The sequence below is a fragment of the Eleutherodactylus coqui genome, chromosome 5 (assembly GCF_035609145.1).
Source record: "Eleutherodactylus coqui strain aEleCoq1 chromosome 5, aEleCoq1.hap1, whole genome shotgun sequence".
Classification (NCBI taxonomy): Eukaryota; Metazoa; Chordata; class Amphibia; order Anura; family Eleutherodactylidae; genus Eleutherodactylus; species Eleutherodactylus coqui.
This window is the reverse complement of record NC_089841.1, coordinates 21757332-21780377: the sequence shown is the minus strand read 5'-3', so window position 1 is coordinate 21780377 and position 23046 is coordinate 21757332. Positions and strand designations below refer to the sequence as shown.

General features: G+C 44.9%; 1 protein-coding gene across 1 annotated transcript in view; it reads right to left on the bottom strand.

The window, feature by feature from the left end:
- Positions 1–12064: 12064 nt before the first annotated feature.
- Positions 12065–23046, bottom strand: part of LOC136629001 (oocyte zinc finger protein XlCOF7.1-like) — a 71537-nt gene continuing 60555 nt past the window's right edge. Inside the window, exons 3-5 of the mRNA XM_066605102.1 lie at positions 18207–18386; positions 18001–18124; positions 12065–13969 (exon numbers count right to left, since the gene is read on the bottom strand). Of these exons, the coding sequence (XP_066461199.1) occupies positions 12381–13969; positions 18001–18124; positions 18207–18386 (1893 nt within the window). The 3' untranslated portion in view covers positions 12065–12380. The remainder of the gene's footprint in view (positions 13970–18000; positions 18125–18206; positions 18387–23046) is intronic.

The following is a 23046-nucleotide window of genomic DNA, read 5'->3' as shown; positions in this document are numbered from 1 at the left end:
TCGAATAAAACTTGCATATAGGTATAAAAGCATAAAAAACACATATGGCAATATATATATATACCCTCACAAACCCCCCTAAAAAACTTAATATGGAGATCAAGCATCAGACCTTGCACTCTTCCTCGGTCGTCTCTCCCTTGCGTCAGGGTTTCTCCACTGTCCGTAAGTCCCTACTCCTAAAAGGGAGGGATCCCTACCTCACCTCAGAAGGAGGCCATGGATTCCCTGGGCTTATTTCCGGGCCTCCATACCCTCTATCTGTACAAGTTAACACCCCACAGGGTGTGCCCTCGCCGGAACCTAAGGTCTTCTGCACTTTCCCTAGGCAAATGGGAAGTCCACTGACAGTCCATCTTATGAGACTGAGGCGGCGCAGTACTAGTCCATCTCTCCATTCTTCTGGTAACGTATCTGGTTGGCATTATCGGAACTGGCTCTTCATCTTTTTCAAACAAGGGAAATTTTGGTGTCACATTGTCCAGTCCCTTACTCATACTCTTTGATCAAAGGGATAATACACATACAGAAAATTACATACCCAACCTCTTTCTGCTAAAATCATATCCAGGGCTACTCTATTTTGGAACGCCATGGATGCAGTGGGCCCTAACTGGTCAGCTAACCCCTGTAAAGCATCTCTGGTGTAGTTTGCAAACCTCTGCTGATTGTAATAGATATAATTCATCCAATCTACATTATTATTAACAGTGATAAAAGCAAATAAGGACTCGAAACTTGCTTTAACCTGATCTCTAGAATTAAATTCATCTGGCACCCCCCTTGGCACTCCTATTGCATTTATGTGTACATGTGGATTAAAGTTACCACCTGGAGTGTCAAATTCTCTCTTAGCACGATGCGGTGTTAGATTCTCACCCTCAGTGTAGTCTTCATATTGCACATTTGATTGTATTAATTTGTTCTGAAACAGGGGGCTAGTGTACAGTAGTCAAAGGTGTGTGTTAGAGGAATTGTACAACATTATAGCATTTAAAGGATATGCAGGATCATTAGTTTTTTTCAGTGCGAAGTGTGGATCCAAGTGGGCTTTCCTTCGAGCTTGACTGCAGTTGGGTGAACAATATCTGGTAAGGACATTCAAACCGGGTTTCTCTCTCAAACTTTTTCACATAGACCCTGTCACCTGATTTTAGATAGTGACACTCATCTGTAGGACCTGGGAGAAAAACAGAGACTACAGAATACATTACTAACAATTCCTTGGAGAGGCCTATGACAAAATTAACAAGAAAATCATTTCCCAAACTCTGCTACTGTGGCATGTATCCTCCTGGAAAAAAGAAAAACTAATGGAAAACACTCAATTCAAGATTTACCCATTTTCTTCATTGCCTTTTGTATCTACTTTCCCCCTACTCCGCGGATGGTAGGGTGTGTGAAAAACCTGGAATATACCCAAAACAGACATGATGTGTTGCATTATTTCACCTGTGAAGTGTGTACCTTTGTTTGACTCAATCACTTCCGATACCCCATATCTGCGGATTACCTCATTCATGAGCTTCTGTGCGATTACCTGCTTATTTACTTTGGTAACAGAGTAGGTCTCCAACCTGAAAAACATTAACAACAAGCACATATTCATGATTCCCAACAAGTAGGAGCTGAGTGTAGCCAATTTGCAATCCCTGAAATGGGTAGAGTGGTCTAGGCAAGTGTGATGTGGCAAATTTACTTCTGCCCTGTTGCTTACGGCAAAGATCATGCAAAATTGGACAAATGATGCAGCAGCTACAGAAAACCAAGGAGCCACCCGTCCTTGTTCAAGCATCGACATCCTTACTGCTTTGAGAGGTGCATCTTTCCGTGCGTCAGCTGGGCCATCATTGGGCACAGGGACTATGGTGGGCAAGTTCTGTTGACTGTTCACCATACGCCGTCCCTTTTTAGTCCATTTGTCTTTTTCTTAACTGTAAAGTCTTTAGCATATCAAAGGCCAATGTTTTTATCAAAGTCCAAGTTCAAATCAAAGTCCAAAATTATTATCAAAGTCCAAGATTTTTATCAAAGTCCAAGTTTTTTATCAAATTCTTCTTTTCTTCTTTCTTCCACGGCTTGAGGGCCGCTGCTTTTGCTGTGTGGTCTGTGATGGCGTTGCCTCTCGCTTCTTTGGTGTAGGAATTGGTGTGAGCTTTCCACTTTGTCAGGTAGAAGTAGGGCCTCCATGAGACTCTGCACCGATGCATCATTCTTAATTAGCTGTCCTGCTGTGGTAAAAAACTGTCTGGCCTTCCATGTTGGGCCGTAATCATGAGCTATGCCAAATGCATACCGGGAGTCAGTGTAAATGTTTGCCGTCTTACCTGTGGCCACTCCACACGCCTCCGTGAGTGCTTTTAATTCCGCTTCTTGTACTGCGACATGCGGAGATATTCTGCTTTTAGGACATCTTGTTGTGTAACCACCGTATATCCAGTGTGGAGTCGTCAATCACCCTGGTTCCATCTATAAAAAACAACTCAAAATATGCATTATTAACAAGGGTTTTCAGTAACTTTTTTAAAACTTAAATTTTCTTGTTGCATCAATGCTGGACAATCAGGCTGGTATTCTATTTCAAAAAGATTAGAACCTTGTTGCAAAAAATTTAAAAATTTAAAAATGACTTGCAAAAAAATTTAAAAATGGCTGATTTGCAATACCTAAAATGGCTGACTTGCAATACCTAAAATGGCTGACTTGCAATACCTAGATCACCTATGCCTTCTCCTCCCCCCCTTTGAAACAGGGTACGCAATTGGAACAAGAGCACCCGGTTTCAAGGTAGTATAACATTGTAAAAAGATTTGATGGATGCAGATAAGGCCTGTAAGATGTTAGCACCTATAACAGAAACATGAGTTACACCGGGGCAGAATAATCTACAAAACATCTATTAATATTTGAAATGTGATATCCCTTTAAGTGAATTCATTATTAGTCTGTTCCTGCCTGCAGTCTTATCAAAATTTCAGACAGGAGAAAAAAAACAAAACAGGAGAAAAAAAACTAGCTGCTCAAAATCCTCACCCCCTCCCTCGTGCAAGAGGAGGGATGAAACATTATTACGTACTATTACATCATCTAGCTCCACCCCTTCGATATTGGCACACTGCGTCCGTCTTCTCAGCTCCATTTTAGCTTAACCGTCCACACGTCCACATCTCAACCAAGCAAAGTCCCATGCATGGGGTAGGACTTTTATCCCCAGTCATTTATCCACATCACACATTCCATCACTCACCGCAGCTTGAACACGGGTCACCAACTCTCATCCATCCATGCTCTCAAGTCTGCTCCGTCACCCCCCTTGGAGATGTACCAGTCCATGCAGATGCACGGACAAAAAAAAAGTTTGACAAACATACATCATCAGCTGAAAAACACCGAGGTGAGTGCTTATCATAAAGTACATGATTCTATTGAGATGAGATTGTGAATGAGCGCTATCTTTGACAAATTATGTGAAAAAGTTTGCTGAGTGACTGAAATATTCTATATTTCTTATCTACTGAAGCTATTATATGCTGTATTAAACACTGAAGTGTTTTAGAATCTCTGGGTATTTTTCAACCCCCCTTGTGACCCTGAGCTCAGAGTGAATCTGAAAGCCCCCACCTTTTCAAAACAAATCTCTTATCTCTCCGCGACTATGAAACACATACTGAAATAAGTTTTAGCTTAAACTATTGAAAAAACATTTGAAATCATAATTAACGCATATGCTGGGACCTTGCAACATTCATTTTCAACCCCTGTATAAGTAAGAATATACATTAGAAATTGCCATATTTCCCTGCCTACTAAGACAGTATAACTAATTAAATTCATTTCAATTCATTGCAAGCAAGCCAAGATATTAACCAAGGATGTTATTGTATTTTCTCTCTCGCTGTTATCTTCCTGACCTTGGAAGGCTACACAGAGACTCGCAGCTATATGTCAACAACCTCTTCTCCCCTAAGAGCAAGCTGTTAACTATTTGCACATACAGTATATATATATACACACATATATCCACCTAGTATGGATTATACATATTATCTATCTTGTATTATACACATTTCCATCTCTCTTTACCAACAAATCACGTGCATTGTAACTTACTTATCGACTTTGCCTGCTCCCCTTATTTCTCTCCCCCACCTAACTGCCAATATAACCTTCAATAGACACTCTCCTGACGCCCTCTTGATCACTTACTGTACTTTTCAACATTTCACTTACGGATACTTTCTTAAACAAATAATGTGTACATACGTAACTTTCTCTGACTGTCTCTCTCTCTGCTCCTAGCAAACCTTGGTCTTCCAAGGCACCTCTCGGTCCTAAAGACCTCCTCCCAGACACCATTTTGTAATCTACCATGCGGGTCGGTGTCACACATTTTCATTAGAGTTTTCTTACATTTTACAGATTCATCCACACGGCGGCAGCCCTTGAGGGGCTCTGTCTTCTTTAATAAGATCTTACGCATATTACAACAAAAACAACAAAAATAATAATAATAACACGCTCCATAGAATGCATCCCTCTTAATTTTCAAATTGTCAGCCCCTTATATACCGGCAGACAACCGAGGGTCCCTTCTCCTTATGGAACCAGTCCCATAAAAATGCATCTCTCTGAAATCAAATCGCTAGCCCCATATATAAGGCAAACCGACCGAGAGTCCCTTTTTCTATGAGACTTCTCATAGAGTGCGTCTCCTCCTCAGCTAAACCATTAACTAACTAAACTAAACCCGAGGGTCCCTTCTTCTATGAGACAAAATAAAAAGTAAGAGAAAAAAATTCTGCAGATACAACAAACAATCTAACAATCTCCACTATCGCTAAAACGCTACGGACTTCAACAACAAATAAACTACAGACTAATTTCTGGGTGACCCATTGGTGCGCATATCACGGTCAGTGGTCCATGACGGCAAACCCGTAGCCCACACGAGTTACCGTGTAGAACTCTTAACCCAACCCGTCCGGTCACAAACCACAGATAGTCAGTCCTGCTGCAACACTCGCAGTGTAAAACACAACATAAATATATGTCGGCCTTACCTGGAGTTCTAAGTGAGTTGATCAGGCTCGGTTTGCAGCAGGACGGTTTCTCAGTGGCGTGGATCCGGGTGAATTGCGCTGTAAGCTCCGATTTTACCGCCGCACGTTCGGGCGCCATTTATGAGGGTTAAAATTCCTAAGTGCAACACCAATCCGGCCCACCCCACTTGCCCCGTTGCCGGCCGTAAGAAGAGACACCACACACAGGAGTCTGGTTTAGCTCCTCACACGGGAGAAAAAACTGCGCACTTTATTACAGATTACATGAGATCTTATACCCTCTGCCCTCTCACCACTAGGGGGTGATGGGCTCATAACCATATATGGGCAGTCCGGATTTGCGGACTGAGACAGTGAAAATTATGTACATGGTTGAACATCTTGATATGGGCTTCTGGGAAAATAGCCAAGTACATGCGTCCTTGCGTCTGGTTCGGTATCTTCTCTGAATTTCTAGAACATCTTCTTGCAAAGCCTTGGGATATCTGATGTAAGGTGACATTTAAGTTTTTTCTCTCATTTGGAATCGAATAAAACTTGCATATAGGTATAAAAGCATAAAAAACACATATGGCAATATATATATATACCCTCACACATCAGTCTACTTACCAGTTCTTCACCTCCCTTATCTTTTCCTGTCTCCTGCAGTCCGGGGGAGGGGAGGAGGGGACGGGTCCAGCTCCAGCTGTCTGATTCTTTTCCTTCCTATGAGGTAACATACATTTGGTTGGCAGTGTGCCAATGTACGTTATGTCACAGCCCACAGGCCAGCAGGAGGACTGCCTATCTTCTTCAGAGATTACTCATGCGAGCTATCTCTGAAATAGATTACAATTCCTTCCTAGGCAGTGAAGCTACAGAACAGGGATTTGACCTTCACTGACCCAGCAGGAAGGGGTTTGTGATAAGCAGCCTTCATAACAATCTGGGTCCAGTGCCTGCAGTGAGCTGATCTGGGGCACTGGAGAAGTTAAACCAGGAGAAGATATGATAAGGAGACAGACAGGGAAGGAATAGGTAAGTTTAGATAATTTTTCTTTTAATGACAAAACCCCTTTAAGGAGAGCACCCAAAGAGTGTGTGGGGACACCTAGGGGGGAGTGGATTTGGGGATGGTATAGTCTCTCCCAAATGAGAGCACCCAGAAGGGATGTGGGGACACCCGATGAGGGGCAAACACCCCGAAACAGTCTGTTTATGCATGGTTTCTGGCTTAGTTTTAAAATCCCAACCATTGTAGAAATTTTTTTACAAGGTCACTTTGAATTGAAGGAATGCTGTTATCCAATAGATGGCGCTGTAGAGGTATTTTTCCATGTTTCTGATTTGCATAAATTTCCCAGAGAAGCATTGCTTTATAAATCTCCTTACTTAGCTTTTAGGTGTCCCCACACGCCTTCCAGGTGCTCTCCTTGGAGAAAGACTATACCATTCCCTGATGCACTCACCCCCTAGATGTCCCTACACACTTTTTGGGTGCTCTCCTTAAGGAGACACGACACCGCTTCTGACCCACAATCAAGTGAGAAACAGACAAAAGGCACTGCAATGGGTACGTGCTTCTTGCCCAGTTCCGCAAACCTCTATGTCAGAGAATTCACAATGCCACAACAGCACTCACATAGGTGTCTCACACTCTAAGGTGACCTACAGCCACAATGATGACACGCCTCCTCAGGCTGGATCCAAAGCCTGTTCTACTCACCAAGAAGTCCATACATAGAGAGGCAGCATCCACGGCAACAAGATGAATAAAAAGGAACTTTATTCCATTATGGTTGCAGTAACAAAAACAACAACATGGACTGAAAAACCAGGTAGTAACGGCGACGTTTCGATCTGGATAGGATCTTTCTCAAGGCCAGTCAAACTACCCGCACTCAAAGTTTATATACATGTAATAATTAAAAACTAATTACCACCAGCCGATTGATCGTCATCGGTCTGCGTCCAGTGAGCGCCGTCATCACGCTGGGACTACCACCGCCACAGTGTAGGCCTTCCATCATCGGAGCGGAAAAGTGTCCCACCCATCATACCTACTACACATGCGGCAACCAGGCCAGCTGTCACGCGGCCCAACCTACATCACTCCTCACATACCTCAAGCGCATGAGCAAGAAAAAACGGCTATCGCGCGCAGACATTTGCGATAGCAGCGGACGCTCCCTGTGGTAATGCGGGCCCATCATGCCTACTATGTATGCGCCAACCAGACCAGCTATTGCAAAGCCCGCCCTACGTCCCTCATCACATACCTATAGTGCATGCACCAGAAAGAGCGGCTGTCGCGCAGCCCATTGACAATACGCAACATGGGCCACCTCCTTTATTCGAGACAATGGGGATTTTTTATCTGAGTTGAGTGCAGCGAGGGTATCTGACACCACGATCCTGGTGACACTGGACGTGGTGTCCCCTTATACTAACATTACCCATTCCTGAGGTCTCAAAGCTGTAAGGGAGCGTTTGTTGACATCTCAGTGGTCCAATACATGCCTGCAGTTTGCCCTGGCGCTGCTGGAATTCATTTTTGAGAATTTATTTCTCTTTAATAAATCTTTTATAGGCAGTGCCAGGCCAATGCGAAGGGGTCCAATGTGGCCCCCACTTATGCGGACACGTATATGGACCACATTGAGAGGTGTGTCTGTGTCTCCACACTGGCAGCTCGTGGAGATACATAGATGACATCTTTATGCTCTGGAACGGCTCATTTGATGAGCTGAGAGATTTCCACAATTACCTTGATAATTTAGTTCTGGAATTGAAATTCACGCTGACCTCCTCTACTGTGTCGATCGAATTTTTGGATATCCTAGTGGTCCAAAATGGAACAGTGCTTACCACTGACTTGTACCGCAAGGAGACAGATCGAAATAACCTACTCCGTTACTCGAGTTGTCATTCTGGATGTTTGCTGAAGGCGTTGCCATGGAGTCTATGCCTTCGTGTTCGCCAAAATGCGGCAGATGATTGCATTGATGCCAGGCTTTCGAAGATGTGTGAACAGTTTTTACAGAGGGGTTACACTGATGACTTGGTGGCATCTGCGGCTGCAAGAGCGCGTACTGTGCCGAGGGGTGATTTATTGGTTCCCAGACTGAAATCTGAAAAGGCCCCTAGGATACCGTTTATCTCGATATTTGGACCCATGAGTGGTAGGATCTCCAGTATTATTTGTAGGCACTGGCACATGTTGGGAAAAAAATTGCCCGTTGGTTAATGAATTTGGCCCGCCCCCCTTTGGTGGCATACAGAAGAGGTGTGAACATCCGGGACAGAGTGGTGCATAGTATGATGGATAGTCATGCAGCAGGCACCCCATCTTTTGGACGTGTAGGCAACTTTCCCTGTCTCGGATGCTCATGCTGTAGCAACCCTCTTGGGGTCGATACGTTCCACCATACCCAGATGGGTAAACCATACCAGATCCAGAAAAGATACACTTGCCAGTCCATGTATGTTATATACCTTATCTTGTGTCCATGTGGCATACTATATGTGGGTGAAACCACGATGGAGGCTCGGTCGTGGATTCTGAGCCATAAAAGTACTATTCGTACGAAGAAGCTAGATTTGCCGATACCTAGGCATTTTGACTCAGCCGGCCATGCAGTCAGCCAGCTGAAGTTTCGCATTATGCACTTTAGGTATGTGATGAGGGACGTAGGGTGGGCCGTGTGATAGCCGGTCTGGTAGGCGCCTGCGTAGTAGGCATGATGGGCCCGCATTACCACAGGGAGCGTCCGCTGCTATGGCAACTGGTTGCGCGATAGCTGTTCTTTCTTGCGCATTCGCTTGAGGTATGTGAGGAGTGACGTAGGGCGGGCCGTGGAACAGCTGGCCTGGTTGGCGCATGTGTAGTAGGTATGATGGGCGAAACACTTTTCCGCTCCGATGATGGAAGGTCTACGTTATTGCAGTGGTAGTCCCAGCGTGATGACGCAGACCAATGATGATCAATCAGCTGGTGGTAATTAGTTTTTAATTATTACATGTATATAAACTTTGAGTGTGGGTAGTTTGACTGGCCTTGAGAAAGATCCTATCTAGATGGAAACGTCGCCGTTACTACCTGGTTTTGCAGTCCATGTTGTTGTTTTTGTTACTGGATCCATAATGGAATAAAGTTCCTTTTTATTCATCTTGCTGCCGTGGATGCTGCCTCTCTATGTATGGACTTCTCTATGTGGGAGAGTTTGTAACTAAACACACATCATCCCAGCACCATTGGTCACATAGGAATTTATATAGACGCTACATTCACAGGTCTTCTTACATTTTACTCCGTACCTTAATACTAATGACTGGAATCCTACATTTACCGGCCAAGACTCTGATCTATTGACTATTTAGTGTGAGTCACGAAAAAGGGAGAATTATTACCAAAACATTTTTTTAAGCGGACAGTAACCGCCTGTTACACTACAAAAGGGTCCATATCCAAAAATGAAAAATTCCCATCCCCTCTGTACAATCCTATAGCTTAAGATTAGAGATGAGCGAGCATACTCGATAAGGCAAGCTACTCGAGCGAGTAGTGCCTTATTCGAGTATCTGCCCGCTCATTTCTAAAGATTCGGGTGCCGGAGGAGGGGGGAGCGGCAGGGGAGAGCAGGGAGGAATGGAGGGGAGATCTCTCTCTCACTGTCTCCCCCCGCTCACCGCCGCAACTCACCTCTCACCCGTGCCGGCAGCCGAATCTTTAGAGACGAGTGGGCATGTACTCGAATAAGGCACTACTCGCTCATCTCTACTTAAGATGCAATTGCACAAAAGACGAGGATTTCCACAATCAAATTCCCATCATCCTAGGAATAAATGGAGCCGATGAAGTTTCCTGACAGCGGAACAAGTGAGGCCGGGTGAGCCGTCATTCTTTATGCTTGTGGGGACAACATTGAATTTATGGTTTTGATTTTTCCCTTTCTTCCTAAGCTTTAGGGCTTTTACCGACTAGCATTTTTTTAATGCTGCGATATCGCTGCGTTTATTTTACTGCAAATGTCAGTGGGACTTTCCAATGTTAAAATCGCAGAGCACAAAAATTGCACGTTTGTTCTTCTGCGATTTTAACACTAGAAAGTCCCATTGACATTTGCAGTAAAAAAAATAAATGAATCGCAGCGTTAAAAAAACTCTAGTGGGTAAAAGCCCCTACAGAGAGGTTTTGTGAATAAAACCAGCATTTCCACACTTGGTGCATTATTACTTTGTCATGCTGGTGTAATTTATATAGAATGTTATCCTTTACCACAGATTCTGATTGCAGCGATACAATAAATAGTAACAAAACATGGAAACATAGTAAATCCACGGAGTTCAGCCTATTACCCCAATATTGATCTACAGGAAGGCAAATATACCCAATGAAGTCTGTTAGCCAGATCAGGGACCCCGGGATCACGGCCCCTCTGAAGCAAACTAGTGACTATAACCGGGGATCTTGTTAAAAATCTTACAGTAAAGAACCCTATGTTGTGTAGAAACCTTCTTTCCTCTACATGTAGACCTGGTAACAGTCCAAAACACTATTGGCTGTTCGGGTATAACTGATATGCAATCTATTACGCCATTCTTCTAGCTGACTTGGAGGGCTTTGCCAGGCCTGCGGCTGCCACTGGTGCTCATCAGCTCCTTATAATCACCCAACGGAATCCTGATGGGCTGCTAGCAGCGCCCCTCACTGTCTGACTATTGCTTCAGCATATAGAGGAGCGTGTGGCAAAAACTGAGCTTAGTGAATAAGGGAAAGCCCTTTGTGCACAATCCATTAAGACCAACCGCCTCCCCCTTTCCAACTCAGGTAGGCTCTTAGTCATGGCTTGTCAGATGTCAGGTGATCCAAGAGGTTTATACATAAGTGGTAACTTGTAAGAACCGGTCCGGCACAATAGTCCATATCAGGGTGCAAACATTTACATTCAATCACCACAGAAAGTGAAAATATAAATCTGAGATCGAGCAGATATTGTCAATACAAATACATAAGATCATACCTAGAATTCACGCCTAACGGAACCCGGGCACACAACTCCATAATCCAGGAAACTCATGTACCAATAGTTTCCTGTGCCAATCCCCTCCCCGGGAAGGAAATGGCTATAATGTACAAAGAACCCATATTGCCCGAATGACATCACAACATTTCATCCAAAACCATTCAATATGTCTTCTAAGGGTTAATCCTCCCTCTCAGTGAGGTGATTGGCACAGAAAACCTTTCCTACGTGAGTCTTACTGGATTATGGAGATGTGCGCCGGGTTCTGTTAGGCTTGAAGTCTAAGTAAGATCTTATGTATTTCTGCTGGCAGTATCTACCTGATCTGTAAATGTTTGCACCATGATATGGAGTATTAAGTAAATGGGATTTGCGAGTAAAACATTTCCCACATTCTGAACAAGAAAATGGCTTCTCTCCTGTGTGAATTCTCTGATGTGTAACAAGGAGTGCTTTCACTGCAAAACATTTCCCGCAATCTGAACAAGAAAACGGCTTCACCGCTGTGTGAATTCTCTGATGTGTAATAGGATGTGATTTCACTGCAAAACATTTCCCACAATCTCCGAGCCCAAGCTACAGGAATAGTATATTCCATACAGATTGAGTTCGGCCATTTCTGCACCAACATTAGTTTCTGGTTTTCCATAAAGAACTCATAAAATCTCCCATGAAGCCGGATGTCAGTAACACACGGTGTGCAGCAAATACAGAACTGCTCATCTATAAGACAGCTTGGTACATACAGTAATTCTATATTCTGTCACCTCAGACCAGGACTAGACCGGGGCAGGGAGGCATTCTGAGTATTGCTCTGGGGCCCCATGGCTTCTTTGTATGACCCTGGAGCCTATACACTTCATACTCCCCTGTCATGCTGCAAAATAAATGCTCTGGGGCAGAAAAAGTTTATTGTAATCAAACGGAAAAGGCCCTTCACAGAAGAGACATATACCTAAAATGTATCCTTTATTAGTATACATTAATGTTATTGGCTACAAACACAGACTGCAGGTTCTTACAACAACCAGAACTGCAGTCAGAACAATTAACGGGATTAGATGACAGACCGATCAGAAATCCGCTACTGTCACTAAATCACTTATCTGTGAGCATAAACCGCTACCATCTAGACCTCACATATACAAGTGATAGATGTACAGATGGTTTACATAAATGCACTACCATCAAGACTTCTCATGTAAGGGTCGCGGGCGCGGTAGAAATCTCTATAGGAGTTTGATTTTATGGGACATCACAGGGACTGCAGCCAATAAGAGCTCAGAGATTCATCTTAACCCCTTAGTGATGGCTACTCTCCTATGTGAATTCTCTGATGTCTAACAAGGACTGATTTCACTGCAAAACATTTCCCACAATCTGAACAAGAAAACGGCTTCACCCCTGTGTGAATTCTCTGATGTGTAACAAGATGTGATTTCACTGCAAAGCATTTCCCACATTCTGAACATACAAACGGTTTCACTCGTGGATGAACCTTTTGATGGTGCAGTAAATGTGATTTGCGAGTAAAACATTTCCCACATTCTGAACAAGAAAATGTCTTCTCTTCTGTGTGAATTCTCTGATGTCTAATAAGACGTGATTTAACTGCAAAACATTTCCCACAATCTGAACAAGAAAACAGTTTCTCTCCTGTATGAATTCTCTGATGTCTAACAAGGTCTGATTTCTGTGCAAAACATTTCCCACAATCTGAACAAGAAAATGGCTTCTCTCCTGTGTGAATTCTCTGATGTGTAACAAGGACTGATTTCCATGTAAAACATTTCCCACATTCTGAACAAGAAAATGGCTTCTCTCCTGTGTGAATTCTCTGATGTGTAACAAGATGTGATTTCACTGCAAAACATTTCCCACAATTTGAACAAGAAAACGGCTTCACCCCTGTGTGAGTATTTTGATGTCTAATAAGATATGATTTCACTGCAAAAGATTTCCCGCAATCTGAACAAGAAAATGGCTTCTCTCCTGTGTGAATTCTCTGATGATCAACAAGGAGTGATTTCACTGCAAAACATTTCCCGCAATCTGAACAAGAAAACGGCTTCACCCCTGTGTGAATTCTCATATGTGTAACAAGGTCTGATTTCTGTGCAAAACATTTCCCACAATCTGCACAAGAAAATGGCTTCTCTCCTGTGTGAATTCTCTGATGTGTAACAAGATGTGATTTCTGTATAAAACATTTCCCACATTCTGAACAAGAAAATGGCTTCTCTCCTGTGTGAATTCTTTGATGTGTAACAAGGTCTGATTTCACTGCAAAACATTTCCCACAATCTGAACAAGAAAACGGCTTCACCCCTGTGTGACTATTTTGATGTCTAATAAGATGTGATTTCTCTGTAAAACATTTCCCACATTCTGAACAAGAAAATGGCTTCTCTCCTGTGTGAATTCTCTGATGTGTAACAAGGAGTGATTTCCTTGCAAAACATGTCCCACATTCTGAACAAGAAAATGGCTTCTCCCCTTTGAGAATTCTGTGATGTTTAACAAAGTCCGATTTCACTGCAGAACATTTCCCACATTCTGAACATACAAACGGCTTCTCCCCTGTGTGACTTCTCTGCTGTCTAACAAGTAGTGATTTTGCTGCAAAACATTTCCCACACTCTGAACATGAATATGGCTTCTCCTTTCTGTCAGCTCTTTGATGTTTTCTCCTCCCGTGACATTTATTCTGCTTATCGGTCTGTGATATATCAGAAGATGGGGCCTGTATAAGAGAATCAGATGATGGATCTTTGCTGTGAAGGGCTGATGAGATATCTGGGATAATGGCAGGTTCTTCATATGTATCTTGTGTGATACCACGATCCTCTGCTTTACAGTCTGCAGATATCAGACGTCCCTCTGAGCTCCCGGTACCGCCATCTGCCAAGAATAAAGTTGATTTTTTTCATATTATAGATCTTAAAATGATCCTGATATTTTATAACATTTCTATGCAAATAACAAGTCATGTAGAAAAAGGTAATCATCATCTAGGGGGACTTTTACACAGTGGCTAGAATAATCACTGAAAAGAGCCATTACAAACAACTGTCTGTCCATGTAAACACGAGTCCTGACAGAGCAAGTGAGTGAGGATCATTCACTTATAGAAGGCGCTTGGTTTGCAGCTCACTTAAAGACCAAGTGATTGTAAGTGCAGAAAACATCACCAAAAACTACAGATGTGAATCGGGACTTACAAGTAACTAATTCTGGTTTTCATCAATAACATGGGGGTCCTGGGGGGTCTGAAAAAGGGTCATGAAGAGTAATTTGCAGTCCCCCACAAGCCCCGGGCTCCTGTCCCCGGTAGATCTCCGAGCCCAAGCTACAGGAATAGTATATTCCATACAGATGGAGTTCGGCCATTTCTGCACAAACATTAGTTTCTGGTTTTCAATAAAGAACGCATATAAAATCTCCCATGAAGCCGGATGTCAGTAACACACGGTGTGCAGCAAATACAGAACTGCTCATCCAGAAGACAGCTTGGTGCATACAGTAATTCTATATTCTGTTACCTCAGACCAGGACTAGGCCGGGGCAGGGAGGCATTCTGAGTATTGCTCTGGGGCCCCATGGCTTCTTCGTATGACCCTGGAGCCTATACACTTCATAGTTCCCGGTCATGCTGCAAAATAAATTCTCTGGGGCAGAAAATGTTTTTTGTAACCAAAAGAAAAAGGCCCTTCACAGAAGAGACATATACCTAAAATGTATCCCTAATTATTATACATTAAAAAAAATTAGTATCAATGTCCTCTACTCTGGGAATTAATGTGGAGCAAACCTTGGAAATAATGGTCTGTCAGACTTCTAATAAAGCCAGGTACACAAGAGGCTGGTGGTCTTGCCAGCTCACACTCCTCAGTGCTGATTACACCCACTGGGGGATGAAAGACTAGACTCTCACTGAGCAATTGATAATGCTCAATTAGATATGTGATAAATAACTTCATCGCCCATCAGTACAGCCTCTAAGACTCTTTGTGCTCCATAGAATCCTTACAATAAATACATTCCCCTGCCTGCCTAATAGCTGCTAGGAGAAATAAAAGATAAATAGCGAATCAAAGATGAATAAAATGGCCCCTAACCCAGATGGTAGGTTGGAGGCATCAATGACTGACAATTTACAGCTGCAGTCCTGCCCAGTTTATGGGACATCACAGGGACTGCAGCCAATAAGAGCTCAGAGATTCATCTTAACCCCTTAGTGACGGCCCCATCGGGATTCTACGTCCTCACTAAGTGGGCTTTAATCCTAGAGGATGTAGAAATATGCGTCCTCTTAGGATTAATGCCCACTTGGCTGAGGACGTGACAGCTCCATGCTGTTGGTGCCCGCAGGTAGCCGATAGCATGGAGCTGTCATCCTGGGCTGTGGGTAGTCCCCCCGGTATTGCGATAGCGCCGATCGCAATAAAGTAAACAAAAGTGGAAAAAAAGTTAGATATTCAGCTGCCCTGAATTCAAAATCTCCTGGCTACCGGCTCCTGAAGGTAGCGGGGAACCAGGAGATGTGAGCGGTCCCCAGGTTCGTGATCGCCGCTATCCAGTAAAAAAAAAAAAAGTAAAAAAAAGTTCCAGTTTCACCTCCCCTCATGGATCCAAAAATACTCACCTCGGGTCCTCCGCGATGTCCCTGGTATTCTGGGACCCGAAATCCACCTCTGCGCATGAGCGCCCGATGTCAATCATCGTGCGCGTGCACAGAGGGGCTCGAGCCCCGGGAAATTCAAAATCCCTCTGCTCCTGGCTGCCATGTGTAGCCAGGAGCAGAGGGATGTCACCCAGCATGTGATCATTTAAAGTTTAAAAAAAGTGTAAAAAGCTTACGTTTCATCTCCCCCCACAGATCATATCTGTGAAGGAGGATGAAATGACGTACGTAAGGCCCCTGGATTTATCCGTGGACCTTACCCTAGCTTTTGCGCACGCGCCCGTTGCCAAAATGGCGGACGCATTCGCAAAAGTCAAAGATTGCCCAGGAAATTCAAAATCTCCTTGCTCCTGGCTACAATACTTAGCCGAGAGCCTGGAGATTTCACGGAGAGCCGCGATAATGGCGATCACGTAAAAGTAAAAAAAGGTGAAGCTTCATCTCCCCTCCCTGATGTGATCGGTTAGAGGAGAGGAAACTTTTTAGCGGGGCCTCCGTATTTGCACCCCGACGCGATCTTTCTCCGTGAACTTTCCCGGATTCTGCACATGTGACCACTGGCAAAACACCGGACACATGCGCAGGAGTCGGGGAGCCCAGGAAATGTATAATCTCCTTACTCCCAGCAACCAACGGTCGCCAAGAGCCTGGAGCAGTGACTTTGTTAAGCGGTCGCCGGTCACGTGATAAAAAGGTAGCGATCTACCTTTGGCCGGACTCACATGACCGGATAGGAATTAGGGATACCGCATGTGTCGGATCCGCGGTAATACGCAGATCAATCGCATTGGATTACACAATTCCGCTCACATTAGCGGGTCGGAATTACGTAATCCAATCGCAGAAAAGAGAACGCAGCAGGTTCTATTTTACTGCGGATATCAGCAACACAGAGCCCATTGTGCTCCATGGTCGCGGATATACCCGCAGCCCATATGCAACTACATTGTATACGGGCTGCGGGTACCCGTGTCATCTCTAAGTGACGGTGCGGGAAATACAAACAAAAAAAAAATGTACTGCACATGACCGCCTGTGTGAGTAGGCAGTTATGCGCAGTCCATTACGTGGTTGTACTCAGGGTCACAGCCGGGCTCACAGCTGGGATCCACTGTGGGCCTCCAAAAGCGGATTCCACATATGGCCGCGTGAGCCCGGCGTTACTCAGACCGCAACCTGTAATACGTAATTTACAAGAAGCCCCGGGAACGCTCGCCTTCCTGCAGTTCCTGGAGCAGCTTGTTGAGCGTCTTCTGTGTGAGACCGCCGCACCTCGGCAAGCTTACGGAGACCCACAGAGTGCCACTTTTTACACCCCATCCCCGCGGTTGAGGTCACAAAATAGCCCCCAAAAAGCATGAGAGGAGGGGGGGGGGATACCCGGTTTTATTGCCCGATGTACCCATCCCAACCAGCCTCCATAATTACCCCTGTCTTCGGAAATACCACACAGTTCATATTATTACTTTTATCTAAGATTTGGGGAACGCCGAAAAGGGCGCGGAGGGGGGTGGCATTTTTCAAACGTGTCAATTTTTATTTCGTACAAGTGGGCAATGGGTGGGGATAAATGGGGGGACAGGGGCTGCATGGGCCAAGGCACCTCTCCAGCCCTGCACCACCGCCGGCTACTGTAGCAGTAGGGCTGGTGGAGCAGAGATCTTCTGTAGACATATTCTATTTGATATAGCAGTCATCCGCCATATAGTCGCTGACTATTGTCACTGTAGGACCAGGATGCTTACATATCAGCAATTAATAAGGGCCCCTGCAGACGATTGGGTCGGATCCTGCTGCGAGAATTGTCGCAGAGGGACCCGACCCGAGCCCCTGCAGGGACCAGCGTGGCTCCGGCTCTTTGATGTGCCGGCTGCCGGCCAGCAGGCACATGGTGGAGCATAGAGCCATTTGTTTTCCACACGTGATTTTGCGCGGACAAATGGAGGCCGTCTGCATAGGATTGCGTTTTCTAACACAATCTTATGGCAGCTTCCAAAGGCGTAAATTCTGTGGGAAATCCTTCTGCGAAATTTCCGCTTGTGTGCCGGGGGCCTAAATGTGTGCTGGTGATATGTAGGCTTTCTGATTATACTGACTTTAATCAACAACTGTGTAGTGAATGGCTCTACTAATCCAACTAGCACAGTGTCCTGCCTGGCTCACACCCCACTTCCTGCCTACAAGCACCAGGGGCACATGCCCCACATCACCCCTCCACAGCTATGATCCTGCTACATACATCCATTACCTGGTGATGGGACCGGCTGGCGTGTCTCCATCATGGCCTCCTTGTACAGATCCTTGTGTCCTTCTAAATACTCCCACTCCTCCATGGAGAAATAGACAGCGACATCCTGACACCTTATAGGAACCTGACAACACAATATACAGTCATTACCCAGAAGCCTCCAGTGCTGTTACTGTATAATGTCCCAGCATTCCCTGCAGCGTCACCTCTCCAGTCAGCAGCTCAATCATCTTGTTGGTGAGTTCTAGAATCTTCCCTACATTGATGTCCTCATGTATCAGGGGGCGAAGTGGGGGCCCCATGATTGGGCTCAGGGGTCTTCCCCATCCATCACACACAGGGGCCCGACAGCCATCACTAGAGGTCTTCTTCACTACTGTGTAATCCTGTGTATGGGGAGACATTTATAAATATCACTACAGACATTTCCAGAGTCCATCACCTCCCCAGTGACATCATCAGTCATTACCGTAGATAAGAATGATGTAATGTGACATCATTAGAATCTCTCCCCCCTCCAGTGACATCATCTGTTATTACCATAGATAGAATGATGTAATGTGACATCACCAGAATCTCTCCCCCCTCCAGTGACATCATCTGTTATTACCATAGATAAGAATGATGTAATGTGACATCATCAGAATCTCTCACCTCCCCAGTGACATCATCTGTTATTACCATAGATAAGAATGATGTAATGTGACATCATCAGAATCTCTCACCTCCCCAGTCAGCTGGAGGAGTATCTCTAGGGTGAGGTTGAATACACTCTCCGCCGTCTTGTTTCTATTCTTCTCCATCTTTGATGAATCAGTCCTGTAGGGACCTGAATGGAAACAATATGAACCGATGTAAAAACCACAAAAACCAACATCTCCAAGTTCAGCTGCTTTTTACATGGTTTTCTCTGAAGCGCTGCAGTGTTTTAGCGCACAATATAGATGTCTGCAATGTACATGCGTGTTGGGATGTATGTGTGACATCGGGCAGCAGAATCCTCCGGACAGCCTCCCGTTAACCCCTTCCTGCAGCCATTTCTCATCCCCACCGCCCAACGACAATTGCTATTATATCTGCTAATAAAGCTGGATGAGCGCCGGTATTGTGAGGGACAAGTAGGATTTTTAATAGCAGCATTTAATGTGGGAGAACCTTAGAAATACTTTATTAGGAATTCATTTAATAGGAAATTTTATAAAAACATTTGCTGGAATCCTTTAACCCCTTAGTGCTATAGGTAGTACATGTACGTCCTGCAGCGTCGGGGTATGTATGAACGCGCGGCGATCTCCCTCCATACAGCGCGAGCGCCGGCTGTTTATTGCGGCTGATACCAACTCCGATAAGCTGTCAATTCTGATAGCGCCATTTAAATGGGATGAGATTGTAAGGAGCCGTGCAGGTATCATGGCAGCCGGGGGCCCTCTGTAACGCCCCGGGGCTGTCCTGGCAGAATGCCTATCAAGCCATGCCCGTGGCTCCTCCAGAAAAGGAGTGAGAAGATGAGCCCATTCCCATCTAATTACTTCTCTGTACTAATTACTTACTGACTCCACGACCTAAACGTTTACCAGCGTCCGGATCGCGGCATCCAATAATCCGCACAAACCTCAGTAAAGTTTACACCGCCCTATCCCGTCTGGGCCCAATCTGTAGCAGAAAGTAGGCCGATTATAGCGAAAACCCGTTACACGCTGCCGTCACAGAGATAACAAATATCACTAGTGAGGAACGGCTAATACATTCCTGATGACAGATGGAAAACATCCTGAAGGTCATACAAATGGCCACCAAAATAAACCTGCAGGGGGCGCCCTCCAGCCCCACGCCTGTCCTGCAAAGAATTGCATCTTCTACACCCTGGTGATCAGTGGCATCTGGTCCTTCATCTACTAGGACTTACTATTCTTATACAGAGGAGTCCACATCCCGGTGGTAAGAGGAATCTCGTCCTTCAGCCACTAGGACTAATTATTCTTTGACAGAGGAGTCTATATCCTGGTGGTCAGAGGGATCTGCTCCATCTAATAAGAGTTACTGTTCTTACATAGAGGAGTCTACTAGAGATGAGCGAGCACCAAAATGCTCGAGTGCTCGTTACTCGAGTCAAACTTTCAGTGATGCTCGAGAGTTCGTTTCGAGTAACGAACCCCATTGAAGTCAATAGGCGACTCAAGCATTTTTGTATATGACTGGTGCTCCGCTAAGGTTTTCATTTGTGAAAATCTTAGCAAATCACCAAAGTCATGTAAAAAACACAGAAATGGATAGGGCAGGCGAGGAGCAACATGCAGGGCTGCATTTCGGGCTTCGAGGTCTCACTACTAAGCCACAATAGTGGCAAGAGTGAGACTTCCCCCCCCCCCCACTCTGTCAGCATAAAGATCGTTCTCCTATGCCACAGCTGTAACAGAGAAGAACGATGTTAGCCCATTGAATTCAATGGAGCCAGCAATACAGCCGGCTCCATTGAAAGCAATGGGCTGCCGGCGAGAGCGGGATGTATTTTCGGGAAGGGCTTAAAAATATAAGCCCTTACCTGAAAATCATCCTAAAATGTGTAAAAATAAAAAAAAAAATGTATACTCACCGTTCCGCTGCAGCGGGAGTTCAGCCGCGTCTGGCCGGCAGTTCTCCTGAACTGCTTTCTGTAGTATTCAGCAGGTGGGGATTTAAAATCCCCGCCTGCTGAATGAGCTGCCTCTGATTGGTCACAGCCTCACCAATCAGAGGCAGCTCTCACTCACCCATTCATGAATGGGTGAGTGAGTGCTGCCTCTGATTGGCTCAGCGCAGGGACCAATCAGGGGCAGCTCTCAGCTGTCATCCAGCAAAACACCAGACACATGCGCAGGAGTCGGGGAGCCCAGGAAATGTAAAATCTCCTTACTCCCAGCAACCAACAGTCGCCGAGAGCCTGGAGCAGTGACCTTGTTGAGCGGTCGCCGGTCACTTGATAAAAAGGTAGCGATCTACCTTAGGCCGGTCTCACATGACCGGATAGGAATTACGGATTCCGCATGCGTCTGATCCGTGATAATACGCAGATCAATCGCATTGGATTACACAATTCCGCTCCTATTAGTGGGTTGGAATTACGTAATCCACTGGCAGAAAAGAGAACGCAGCAGGTTCTATTTTACTGCGGATATCAGCAACACAGAGCCCATTGTGCTCCATGGTCGTGGATATACCCGCAGCCCATACGCAACTACCTTGTATACGGGCTGCGGGTACCCGTGTCATCGCTAAGCAACGGTGCGGGAAATACAAACAAAAAACAAAAGGTGTACTGCGCATGACCGCCTGTGTGAGTAGGCAATTATGCGCAGTAGATTACGCGGCCGTACGCAGGGTCACAGCCGGGCTCACAGCTGGGATCCGCTGCGGGCCTCCGCAAGCCGATTCCACCTACGGCCGCATGAGCCCGGCGTTACTCAGATCACTACCTGTAATACGTATTTTACAAGAAGCCCCGGGAACGCTCGCCTTCATGCAGTTCCAGGAGCAGCTTGTTGAGCACCTTCTGTGTAAGACCACCGCACCTTGGCAAGCTTATGAAGACCCACAGAGTGCCACTTTTTACACCCCATCCACGCGGCTGAGGTCACAAAATACCCCTCAAAAAGCATGAGAGGAGGGGGGATACCTGGTTTATTGCCCCATGTACCCATCCCACCCAGCCTCTGTAATTACCCCTGTCTTCGGAAATACCACACAGTTCATATTATTACTTTTATCTAAGATTTGGGGAACGCCGAAAAGGGCGGGGGGGAGGCGGGTAGGAATTTTTTAACGTGTCAATTTTTATTTCGTACAAGTGGGCAATGGGGCCAGGAATTTATTCAGTTGTGCCCTGCAATCCAACGGGTGTTCCCTCCATTACAGGCCTTGCCATGTTTCCTGTAAGTAGATTAGGGCCACAGCGGGAATGTTTTTAAACACGGGACAAACGGGGGTATCCATTTTGGGGTGAACGTCTTCATTCATGTGTGTGCTTTAGAAAAAAAACTGTTTTTAAATTGACAAAATTGACAAAAAAATGAAAATTGTAATTTTTTTCCTTCTGCTTTGCTTAGATTCATTCAAATACTGTAGGGTTACAATACACAGTACACCCCTAGATGAATTTATTAAGGGGTCTAGTTTTCAAAATGGGGTCGTTTGTGGGGGTTCTGGCCGCTCAAGGTCTCTACAAGTGGGCAATGGGGCCTAAATCACCTTCATGCAAAATGTCTGTTCTGAAAGACACCGACTACTCCTTTCATTTTGGGCCCCGTTGTGCATCCAGACATAAGATTAGGGCCACAATGGGCATGTCTCTGAACACGGGACAAACAGCGGTATCTCTTTTGGGGTGCAAGTCTTCATTCATGTGTGTGCTGTTCAAAAAAAGCGGTTTTTAAAATGACAATTGCCAAAAAAAATGAAAATCACAATTTTTTCCTTTTGCTTTGCTTGAATTCATTCAAAAACTGTGGGTTCAAAATACACAGTACACCCCTAGATAAATTCGTTAAAGGGTCCAGTTTTCAAAATGGGGTCATTTGTGGGGTTTCTCTATGGTTTTGGCCACTCAAGAGCTCTACAAGTGGGCAATGGGGCCTAAAACACCTTCAAGCAAATTTATGTTCTGAAAGACACCGACTACTCCTTTCATTTTGGCCCACGTTGTGCATCCAGACATAACATTAGGGCCACAATGGGCATGTCTCTGAACACTGTACAAACAGGGGGATCCATTTTGGGGTGTCAATCCTCATTTTCATGTGCGCTATAGAAAAAAAATAGGTCTTTAAATTTGAATTCCTGAAAAAAAAAGCTGTGTGGTCAAAATACTCACGACACCCCTCAGTTGATACATTAAGGGGTGTAGTTTTTAAAATGGGGTCATTTGGGGGGTATCAATCATTCTGACACCTATGAGCCTTTGCAATCTTAGCTTGGTGTAGGAAAACAAAGCGTTCTTCAAAATGCTTAAAAGTAATGTTAAATTTATACGTCTCCTAAATGGTTAAAAAAACAAACAAGTTTTTCAAACGT